The following is an 11248-nucleotide window of genomic DNA, read 5'->3' as shown; positions in this document are numbered from 1 at the left end:
TGTCGCTGGGTTTCTGTGTGTAATTTGGGTTAGACTACCTGTCAGACGATTGCTCCTATGGGATCAATTTAATTGAAGGAAGTAACTTGGACATTGTAGTTTTGGTCGTATTTAGAAGAGGCAGTTTGTAATATCTTAAGAGTACAAACGGAGTCAGCTGACCTGTTTGAATTCTGGTGCTGCTGTTTGACTTCAGGCAAAATTCTTACCTGCTCTGAACCTCAGTTTCTTCATCTGTACATTAGGGGTTATAATACCTACCTGTAAGGCTCTTGTGAAGATCTAAGGAGCTAATGGGTGTCTAGTTCTTCGTACAGTGGTTAGCACATTGGGGGGAGTGGACTCAATAGATGGTTATTAACATTAATGGAAAAAGCACTTCTAACAGGTACATTTCCTGGTAACAATAATATGATCTTGGCACTGCCACTTCATAGGTATTTATTTGGCATGACATTTAATTTCTGAACAGGTTTCCTCATTTTTAAAATAGAAATGTTGCCTACTTCAGGGCTGTAGTTTGCTTGCTATGTTTGAACAAAGCAAGAGAAGCGTCACAAAAGCAGCAGTTAATTGCTGATGCCACAGCTAGGGAGAGAAAGCTGTAGAATTCTGGACAACAATGAGCTTTCTGGAGGAGTCCATTAAACATCTGGAGGTGCAGATGTTTAATGCGCTTGCTGGCTAACTGAAATGTTGGAGGCTTGAGTCCACCCAGAGGCCCCTCAGAAGAAAGGCCTGGTGATCTACTTGTGAAAAAATCAGCCATTGAAAGCTCTGTGGAGCATAGTTCTCGTCACACATGTGGTCGCCATGAGTCAGAATCTACAGCAACTGGTCAGCTTTCTGGTGGAGCAGCCCTATATTTGTAAATGATGAGTCCAGCTTAGGGGGCACGGTGATAATTCACGGGCTTTTTCCTCTCTTTAAATTGTATTGTGAAAATACGCAAAACAAAATGTACACCATCTTAAATTCTACATGTACAATTCTGTGACATTGAGTACATTCTTCCTCAAGCTATGCAACCATTCTCACTGTCCTTTTCAATATCATTCCACCACCATTAACATAAACTCTCCCTACCCCCATCCTTGATAACCACCAAGAATCTTTGATTTTTGTATATTTGTTTATTTTGTATGTGAGGTCGTACTGTGTTTAATTCACTTCTAACCCAGAATTTTAGGGTTAATGCATCCTCTTGGGCACTGCCAACTTTGGCTTAATTGATTATCTCCTTGAGTGGTGGTTGGAAGGAACTGCAGACGGTTTACTTCGTGGATGAATCTGTGGGAAACATGTCTTAGCCACTGACCATCAGTATTCCTGGCTCAGAAATGGGTGGTAGGTTTAGATCTCAAAGCAGGATGACTGGGAAGCAAACGCGAACCAACACTCCGCGTCAGCCTTGTGTATGTAGCAGGGAGGTAACTGGCAGGTAAAGCAAAGGTCAATCGCAATCATATTGATTCCCGCCCAGAGAAAAGTACCTCCCCTAAGAGGAGGGCGCCGGAAGTGACACAGGACCCTGTGCAGATCTGGGAGGCTGGGGCTGCTGGAAGAGCTTGGGCCCACGTGCCCCCAGTACTGGCCAGCCGGAGCCTCTGGCTTCCCTAGATCCCGAGAAGACCTTAATGAGACCCACCGGCCTACTTCCCAAGCACAGCCATGTCTGGTAATGGTGACGCGGCTGAAACGACGGTGAGTCCTAAACTAGTGACCCTTACAACTTCGGTCTGTCTTCCGGACCAGCGGTGCAATGATTGGCCCCGGATTGCCATTCTCAGTCGTCTATTGGTTGGGACGGCTGTCCGTCACTTTTTTAAAATCCGAATAGTTTTTAAAGGGCCAGTAGCTGAGTTTTCCTTACGAAGGAGAAGGAATCAGAAAGCGGTAGGGGCGGGATTAAGAGCTGTAGAGATAGTCTAGGAGCGAGCCCGGATTCCTGCCGGGGTCTGGGTGGGATTCCTGCCGTGTCTGGGATCCAGGGCTCTAAGTTTAGTGACCCAGCCTGGGAACGTTCGTCTGTATACGACGGGATGCTATTCTCCGTGTTCCTTCCACAGTAGACAGGGCCGGGGCGGTATGAATAATCCTAGGAAGATGTTCACTCTGGATTCGGAAAGGAGAGCATACTCCCAAGTCTCCTTACTGCACACAAACATCTTAGAAGTGCGCCCTACCGTTCTCCCGCCTTTACGTTTTACTGGTCACCTAGTAAGCTCTAGGCTGCTGACATTGGCAGTTCGAGTCCACCCAGAGGTGCCTCGGAAGAAAGGCCCGGCGATCTACGTCTGACTGGTCATAGCCATTGAAAACCCAACCGGAACACAATTCACCTGTGACACACATGGGGTCGTTTTGACTCCAAATCGACTCTGGCAACTAGTTTTGTTTTTAGCCCAAGCCTCCCCTCAGAGCCCCCTCGTTGTGGCACACCATTGGGTTACTACCGTGAGGGGGGGCACCCTTGGGGCCTCCCAGCTGGCCTTTGAGCTCTGGGCTTGTGCAGATCTAAACTGCAGAGCCTGTGGAGGCCACTGCCAGCCTGGGATAAGAAAGAGGTGGGGCAGCTGCTCATCTCTCCCTCCAGCCTGCTGGGGGGTAGTGGCATTGTTGCTGTTGTGGACGTTTCAGAGCACTGGACTAGGAGTAGGAAGACCTGCATTCTAGCTTCAACCCTCTGCCAGTGTTAGCTTTGTGACCCTGGGCAAATCTCTGCACCCCTCAGAGTCAACCTGTGCTTCTGTAAAATGAATGGCCCCAGAGACGCCTGCCCTGAGGTTTAGGATTCCTTTGAAGATTAATTAAAAACAACAAATGCTCAATAAATACTTCTTAATGGAGCAGTTTGACTAGAATATGAGGTGCAGATTCAATGAGTAAAAGGGATTGTTTGAACCTAGCAGTGCTAGGACCTTAGATTCCTTTCTGTGGGCTCCCTGTAGCCCAGAATTTTAGTGGCTATGTTTGGCATTTCAAGCCTAGCCTAATTTGTTCAGGTCTCCCAGGGCTGATTATTGGAGGAGTGACTGTGATGGAGCGCACTAGAATCTGAAAGCAGCAAGCTGTTACCTTCTCCAGCAACTGAGGCCCCAAATGCCTGGCTGCAAAAGAACTCCATAGGATAAAGACCCCAGGGAAAGTTGACAGTATCTACAGTGGCTTCGGTCCGATCTAGAAAGAAATGGGACCTATGACTTGGACTGTAGAACCGAGTTCTACCTGCTTGGCACTGGACACCTTTGCCCAAGGTGTCCTGGCAGGGAAAGAGGCGTGTTCCTTTGAGTTCTTGGAGTTCTTGGCTGGGGCTCAGTATTTGTTGGTGAAATGCGATGTTTCAGTATTTCCTGATTGGTGAAAACAGAGGCAGCACTCTAGAGGAATAGATGTTAGGCAGCTCAGCCTCTCAGACTTAGAGAACATCAGAAGCATTAATTTGAGTCCAACCAAACCTCTTCATTTTACAGAAGAACACACAGATCCAGACGGGATGATGTGCCCAAGGTCACCCAGCCAAGAGACTGAATAAGAATGTACATTAGATCTGTTGAAGAAAAAAAAAACAAAACCCGGTTGCTGCTGAGTCAATTCCGACTCATAGCGATCCCATGTGTGTCAGAGGAGAACTGTACTGCATAGAGTTTTCAATGGCTAGTTTTTCGGAAGTAGATCTCAAGGCCCTTCTTTTGAGGCGCCTCTGGGTAGACTCGAACCACCAACCTTTTGGTTAGCAGCTAAGAACATTAACCATTTGTGCCACCAGTCCTTTATGTGTGCCTTCCAGCCAGATTGAGGTACCCCTAGTGTAGCAGCTATGGTAGCCCTGGGCATCTGGGTGCCTGCTGTGTTGGGGCCGCTTAGCCTGTCCTTCAGTGACTCAGCACAAGCTCCCCTGTGTAGCCCCAGCCGCCTTGCCCCTGCCCACTGCAGGCCCCACCCTCCTTGTGGCCAGGCTGATGGGAGTTATCTGTATTCCCACCTGTCTATGTACAGCACTCCCACTGAGAACTGCCTTGTCTGGCATGGGCTTCATGGCTCAGTGTCCTGGTTACTGCAACAGCAGCAGGTCCTGTTGTCACTTCCCTCCGGTCCCTGCATCTCTGGCTTCCTGAGCAGGGAAGAAGGTACAGAGGAGGGGAAAGGGACGAGTCTTAGAATATTTCTCCACTCTGAGGCTTAGCTGGCCACAGACCAGGGGCTGAGGTTCCTTTCTTCCAAGCCAGTGATTCTGGTTCTGGGACAAGGTGTTGAGGAACATGAGGAACAGAAGGAACTATGACCTGGGGACTTTTTTGCAGGAAGAAAACAGCCCAAAGATGAGAGTGATTCGTGTAGGTACCCGTAAGAGCCAGGTGAGTGCAGGCGCAGGGGTGAGGGAGTTTTTCACAAGAATCCTGGTGCCCGTGGTATCACAAGTTGAGGGGCCCAGAGGGTTAGTTCCCAGCAGCTCCAGGATGAAGGAAATGGGGTGGCTGGAGAAGATAAACTGCGTCAAGTCCCACGTGGAATGGCAGGTGCATTCTGTGGAGGGGGTCCCTGGGCTGGGGAGGTTGTCGGCCTGCAGAGGACTCCCAGCTCAGACCTCCTCCCCCTCCCAGGTGGGCACTCAGCCCCTGTCTGAAGTCTGATCCCTTCAGAATCTCCCTGACCCTATGAGGGTCTGAACTTGGGGGAGGGGTCCGGGGAGGGCAGGACTAATCCGAATCTCTGCCTCCAGCTGGCTCGTATACAGACAGACAGTGTGGTGACAACGCTGAAAACATTATATCCTGGCCTGCAGTTTGAAATCAGTGAGTTCTGTGAAAGCCTGGCCCCACTGCCTCTGAGAATCCTTTTTGGCTGCCCCTAATTGGGGGGGCTCTTCCTCCTCTGAACACCTCCAGCTCTAGCTACCTGCGCCAGCCTGGCAGTTAACATTTTCTGCTTTGGGTCTTTTTATAAGTGTGTCTGTTCTTCCCTGCTAGATCACAATTCCCGAGGGCAGGGTTGGGGCTTCCGTACCCACCATGAATCTTAGCACTGTACTGGGCCCAGAGGGGGCTCCGCAGATACCGATTGATGAGCGACTGATTATTGACTCTCTCCTCAGTTGCCATGTCCACCACTGGGGACAAGATTCTTGATACTGCACTCTCTAAGGTAACAACATCTTCCCTCAGTCCTTGTCCTCCCCCTCATGTCTTTCCTTTCTCCAAGACATTCACTGTGAGGCTCATTCTTGCCCGGCAGATTGGGGAGAAGAGCTTGTTTACCAAGGAGCTGGAACATGCACTGGAGAAGAACGAGTAAGTGAGAGACAGAGAGCCTGGCGCCCTCCCAGAATCTTGCTGGGAAGCCAGTGCTCTACAGACCTGGATATCAGCTGCTTCTGGGCTTCAGTTCTCGGATAGGCTGGAGGGGGCTCATAGGTGGAGTTTTTTTCAGGCTTTAGAAGAGGAGCCATCTGGCTACCTGAAGTGCAAGGCTAGTGAGGGGCTGGGGGGTGAGAGGGAAGTCTCAGGGGCCTGAGGTCTTGGCAAGACCTGCTTCCTGAACTTCCCTCAGCTCCACCAATGAAGTAGAGGCAGGAGTAAGTAGAGGAGGAGTGGGGGCCTGCTGCTCAGACTCTCTCTCCTTGCCTCTCTCACCCATCTCTCTAGAGTGGACCTGGTTGTTCACTCCCTGAAGGACTTGCCCACCATGCTTCCTCCTGGCTTTACCATTGGAGCTGTCTGCAAGTAAGAGTCCTGCAAGTGAGGGGGCCTGGGCACCGGGTGGGCATCATGTTAACCTTCCATTTTCTCTTTGGGGCTTGGTCTTCTGCCTCTAGGGCTGTTCTTCCTTGCTCTGGGGTTTTGAGCGTAGCAGAAGACTCAGAAAATGCTAATTAGTTGCTGTAGAGTAGATTCGAACTCATGGCGACCCCATGTGTGTTAGAGTAGAACTGTGCTCTATAGGGTTTTCAAGCTGTGACCTGTGGAAGCAGATTGCCGGGCCTTTTTTCCAAAGTGCCTCTGGGTGGGTTTAAACCACCACCCTTTCGGCTAGTAGTTGAGCGCGTAACCATTTGTGCACTGAGGGGTTCCAGTTAGTTGGCTGTTGAGAGAGAATTGAGGTTGTTCTTGAACTGAAATCTCTTATTCTGTGACTTTCCCTCCACCCCCAGGCGGGAGAGCCCCTATGATGCTGTTGTCTTTCATCCAAAATTTGTTGGGAAGACCCTAGAAACCTTGCCGGAGAGGAGGTGAGTGGGGCCTGGAGAGGCACCTTGGTGGGATGTTCACAGAAGACAGAGGGATGGGAGGAAGAGGAAAGGAAGAGTGCCTGCCTAGTGTTGACTCTCGTTTTAAACTCTCTCTGAGCAGCGTGGTGGGAACTAGCTCCCTGCGGAGAGCGGCCCAGCTGCAGCGAAAGTTCCCGCATCTGGAGTTCAGGAGTATTGTATCCTTTTAGAGGAGGGAGGGGCAGCAGCCAAGGAGGAAGACAAGGCCCACAGGGCCCTGGGAATCCTGAGAGTGGAAGGGGCTTTAGAGTAAGAGAACCCTGGAGAAGCTGGCTGTCTGTATTTCCATCCACCAATCCAAACATTCACAATCCTTTAATGTTTTCTTAGCTCCAGGCAAGTGCCTGGCACTGAGGATCATGGTGAGCAAGATAACATTGTCCCTGCTTACATAGTTTACATTTTAGTTAGGGAGACAGACAAACAGGGATTGATAATACACAGTGATACTGAATATACTGGGAGGGGATAGAGGATGCCTCCATTTTTATTTTATATGCCACTATTGTTTTTATTTTTATGGTGAATATGCAGTGTGTTTTGTAAAAACTGTGTACTAAATGCTACAATGGGAGAAGTTGGGAATGGTCTAAAAGTCTCTAGCAGGAACATTTAAACACAGGCTTGGGGGCCAGGAAAGGCTTCTCAGGTCTTGTAACCTTGAGCAAGTTCTTTAACCTTTCTGTATCTCATTTTCATCATATATAAAATGAGGATAATAATAATCCCTACTTCATAGGTTGTGAAAATTAAGTAAGTTGATATATATAAAGCACTTTAGAACAGCATCTGACATGTAGTAGGTGTGATGTGTTAGTTGTTATTATTAAGCTGAGAACTGAAAGTTAGCCAGATAGAGACGGAAACACTGTTCCAGGCCGAGGGAACAGCATGGAGGCGCTAGACTGCCCAACACTTGTGGTCCTTAGCATCGCCTCCACAGCGGGGAAACCTCAACACCCGGCTTCGGAAGCTGGATGAGCAGCAGGAGTTCAGTGCCATCATCCTAGCCGCAGCCGGCCTACAGCGCATGGGTTGGCAGAACCGGGTGGGACAGGTAGGGGCTGCCCCCTCCTCTCCCCAGTTAGTCTTCATCTTTTTTCCTGCCCTATTCTCCTCTTGGGAGCCCTGGTGGCCCAGTGGTTAAGCGTATGACTGCTAACCAAAAGGTTGGCAATTTGAATCCACCAGCCACTCCTTGGAAGCCCTATGGGGCAGTTCTACTCTGGTCCTATAGGGTCGTGTGAGTCGGAATCGGCTCGACAGCAACAGTTACCTTGAATACCCTACTTCTAACACTAGCTGGAAAACAAGTCCCAGGTGGGGAAGGTTGGGCATCAAAGGCCAGACTCCTACTTTCACCTACCCAGTTTTCTTATGTGATAGGGAAACCCCATCTTACTGCGCCTTCTCCCCTCCTGACTGCCTTTTCTGCCGCCACAGATCCTGCACCCTGAGGAATGCATGTATGCTGTGGGTCAGGTATGCCTGACCGGGGAAGCCAGAATATTGACGTGCCCTTCCCTTTCTCAGCCAAGAAGCTAGTCTCACAACCTTCTGCATCTGCTTCCCCCAGAATAAACATCCCCAGGGAGGGGTAGGCCTGGGGAGGCCACTGGCCCGAAAGTTCCTGGGGAACAGGGGAAGATGGATAATTTCCATCCTTAGCTCCACTGATTGGGGAAAGATAGGGCCTGATGTCCTAGGCTGTTTTTTAACCAGGGGGCCCTGGGCATCGAAGTGCGATCCAAGGACCAGGACATCCTGGACCTCGTGGGTGTGTTGCATGATCCTGAGACTCTGCTCCGCTGTATTGCTGAACGGGCCTTCCTGAGGCACCTGGTAGGACCTGTGTTCCACTTGTGGAGCGCTGGGCACTGAGGGAGCTGGGAAGGTAGTGGGGAGATTTCTCAAATTAATGTCTGTATGTAGTGGTAGGAGCCCTGGTCCGTAGTGGTTAAGAGCTATGGCTGCTAACCAAAAGGTTGGCAGTTTGAATCCACCAGCCGCTCCTTGGAAACCCTATGGGGCATTTCTACTCTGTCTTGTACAGTCGCTATGAGTCAGAATCGACTCGACAGCATCAGGTTTGGTTTTGGTTTTTGGTATGTAGTGGTAACTCATTCTGGTTGGAGGTTATGTATGGAGAGGACTCAGATCTGGGTCCCCTCAGAGGTGTGTGTGTCTCTGAGGTCTGTGGTCACAGGGTGGTAAGGGCCCTTGGAGGTCACAAGAACATCTCATTGCAGGAAGGAGGCTGCAGTGTGCCAGTAGCAGTACATACAGCTGTGAAGGATGGACAAGTAAGCAGAGAAAGCTGGGTGGGAGGGCAGGGAAGGATTGTGGCATTTCTACCTGTACATCCTGAGCTGTTAGCCTGAAAAGCCCATGTTTCTAAGCAGCCCCCGCTCAGAATATGCTGAAGTACCCGTTTTCTTTCCCAGCTGTACCTAACTGGAGGAGTATGGAGTCTGGATGGCTCAGATAGCATGCAAGAGACCATGCAGGCCAATGTCCATATCCCAGCCCAGGTACCAAGCCTGGAGGGAAAGGGAGGGGAGTAATTAACAAGAGACTCTGCCTATGATCTCTTCATTCTCACCAAATCCCACTCCTTCCCTCATCCAGTATGAGGATGGCCCTGAGGATGATCCACAGCTGGTAGGCATCACTGCCCTGAACGTTCCACGAAGAGCCCAGCTGGCTGCTGAGAACCTGGGTATCAGCCTGGCCAGCTTGTTGCTGAACAAAGGAGCCAAGAACATCCTGGACGTTGCACGGCAGCTTAATGATGCCCACTAACTGGTCTGTTGGGCACTCCTGGGTTGCACTTGTCTAGTGCCCGTGTTCCAGCTCAGTGCCCCATTCTCACTGCTAACTGGGGAGTGATTACCCAGGAGATTAAACTGCAGTCTGAGACTCCTGGGGGGCCTGCCTTGCCTTGGGGCCTTGGTGACTTTGCTTGGCCTTTTCAGTAGGTGGGGACTTCATCTCTTTTAGAGAAGTCCAAGCCACAGCCTTTGAATGTAACCAGCTCTAATAAACCAGCTCTGAAGGTTTTGTTTGTTTTTGGTGGAGTTGGGGGAGAGATATGAATCATTAAGTAGGTAAATGGACAAACAAAACCCTTTATTCCTTGCTTCAGAGGCTAGGACCTCTATCCAGTTTTCCTGGAACATCGTTTCTGTCTCTGCCTCAATAGTTCTCATTTCAAATCCTATGACTTGCCCATTCTTCAGTTAACAGTCGAGCCTCATACTATACTCCCCTACGGTACCTCAGGAGATTTTTACACTCATCAATCTTACAACTCTTTTACAAAATGAAAACAAAGACACTTCATTTTTTTTTTTTAAAAAAAAACCAATCATTTAATAAACAAAATTAGTCCATCTGAAACTCCCCAATACCTAAGGTACTAGTCTTGGATGGGTTATCTGCAAAATTCCAGTTCAGAAGCCAACAGAGGCTCAGTTCAGACAGGCTTTAACTGACTTGCTGGTATCTAGTAGGTGTTTGGATTGCTGAGTTGAGTTGCTGGGAGGGAAGTCAGGGTGGTGGAGTGGGCAGGCCTGGCTGCCAGTGTTAGGCACATACACAACTCGTGCTGGCCACGCCGCCAGCTGTGAACCCAAACGGGAGGCAGTCACCTCTGGAGAAAAGATGGTCACGTTACGACGGGATTTGCCCTGGCCCGCCAGACAGGCCTGTGAATAAAGATGGAGGGGATCTGATGTGAAAGCCCCATGAATTCGCAGCGAAGGCGGCACCAGAGCAAATTAAGGATCGATTTCTCTCCTGCCAAAGCCTGGAAATCAAAGATCCTGGGCTGAGCACCAAGCTGGAAAAGTAACAGAGGGTCAGGCTGCCGCTGCTGGGGGGCCGGGCTGGCTGTTCCGCACCGACTCACCTTCAGGCCGCAGGGCCGCCGGCCTCTGGCCACGCACCTCACACACATCAGAGGCCCGGCGTTGCGGCCTCCTGCAGCCGCCGAGAGGGCTGATGAGTCACGAGCACGGAGGGCAGGTGCCGGCCCCCCGCTCCGTCTCCGGCACAGTGCGCCAAGGTGGCCGCTTCAGAGCGACGCCAAAGCAGGGCCGCGCGGACCCAGAAGCCATGTCCCAACAGCCGCGGGCCTCTCGCAAGGGCAGCCAGGCTGTCCCTCCTCCCCGTGGATAAGAGAGACGAGGGCCTGCACCCCTGAGGCTCCAGAGGCGGGAAGCGGGCGCGTGGGGGAGGGGAAGGAGGCCGGCGGGGCGCGGGGCCTGGGCGACGGGAGTGGAAGCGGAGGGCCGGGGCCGCCTGTCCTGGGGCCAGACGTGGCTCAGCTCTTTCCGTGAGGGCTGTGGTGGCCCTTAAAAGGGCCTTTGTGGTGGCACGGGGAGGGCCGGCACGCCCCGATACGGCGCGGGCGCCCCTCAGTACTCCTGAGAGGCCTGCGTGGTCTTCTTGCCGCCCGCAGGCGCCTTAGGCCCCACGGTGGCGCTGGTCTTCTTGGGCAGCAGCACGGCCTGGATGTTGGGCAGGACGCCTCCTTGAGCGATCGTCACGCCGCCCAGCAGCTTGTTGAGCTCTTCGTCGTTGCGGATGGCGAGCTGCAGGTGGCGGGGGATGATCCGCGTCTTCTTGTTGTCGCGGGCCGCGTTGCCCGCCAGCTCCAGGATCTCGGCAGTCAAGTACTCGAGCACCGCGGCCAGGTACACCGGAGCGCCGGCGCCGACGCGCTCCGCGTAATGGCCCTTTCGCAGCAGCCGGTGCACCCGGCCCACTGGAAACTGGAGGCCGGCGCGCGATGAGCGCGACTTGGCCTTGGCACGGGCCTTGCCGCCGGTCTTGCCGCGCCCGGACATGCTGAGCGAGGTAAGTTGATCGTTGAAGAACACCTCAAACGACCGCAAAACTGATTCTCGCCGCAGTCAACTGCTGCCGCGCGGGCCGAGGGGCCGCCTTTATAACCACCCCCCCGTGCCCTCTTGATTG

The 11248-nt window shown here is 51.8% G+C and overlaps 2 protein-coding genes across 3 annotated transcripts; one reads left to right on the top strand and one right to left on the bottom strand.

Moving 5' to 3' along the window:
* Positions 1 to 1510: 1510 nt before the first annotated feature.
* HMBS (hydroxymethylbilane synthase) lies at positions 1511 to 9326 on the top strand. 2 transcript variants are annotated; one of them, XM_023739922.1, is made up of 15 exons: positions 1514 to 1704; positions 4000 to 4130; positions 4305 to 4358; positions 4724 to 4796; positions 5096 to 5145; positions 5236 to 5291; positions 5646 to 5723; positions 6152 to 6229; positions 6351 to 6426; positions 7212 to 7325; positions 7712 to 7750; positions 7991 to 8110; positions 8518 to 8571; positions 8713 to 8799; positions 8897 to 9326. In XM_023739922.1, exons 3-15 carry the CDS (start codon positions 4323 to 4325, stop codon positions 9068 to 9070), a joined length of 1035 nt encoding a protein of 344 aa, XP_023595690.1. In that variant the 5' UTR covers positions 1514 to 1704; positions 4000 to 4130; positions 4305 to 4322; the 3' UTR covers positions 9071 to 9326. The 2 variants fall into 2 exon arrangements, with proteins under 2 accessions (XP_004385693.1, XP_023595690.1); XM_004385636.2 differs by lacking the exon at positions 4000 to 4130 and having other exon boundaries at positions 1511 to 1704.
* A 1288-nt stretch (positions 9327 to 10614) lies between these two features.
* LOC101344812 (histone H2AX) lies at positions 10615 to 11184 on the bottom strand. The gene has a single exon (XM_004385635.2). The coding sequence runs from the start codon at positions 11116 to 11118 to the stop codon at positions 10687 to 10689; it is 432 nt and encodes a 143-aa protein (XP_004385692.1). The 5' UTR covers positions 11119 to 11184; the 3' UTR covers positions 10615 to 10686.
* Positions 11185 to 11248: the final 64 nt, after the last annotated feature.

The sequence above is a fragment of the Trichechus manatus genome, unplaced genomic scaffold (genome assembly GCF_000243295.1).
Source record: "Trichechus manatus latirostris isolate Lorelei unplaced genomic scaffold, TriManLat1.0 scaffold00143, whole genome shotgun sequence".
Taxonomy (NCBI): domain Eukaryota; kingdom Metazoa; phylum Chordata; class Mammalia; order Sirenia; family Trichechidae; genus Trichechus; species Trichechus manatus.
This window is presented reverse-complemented; position numbering and strand designations above follow the sequence as displayed.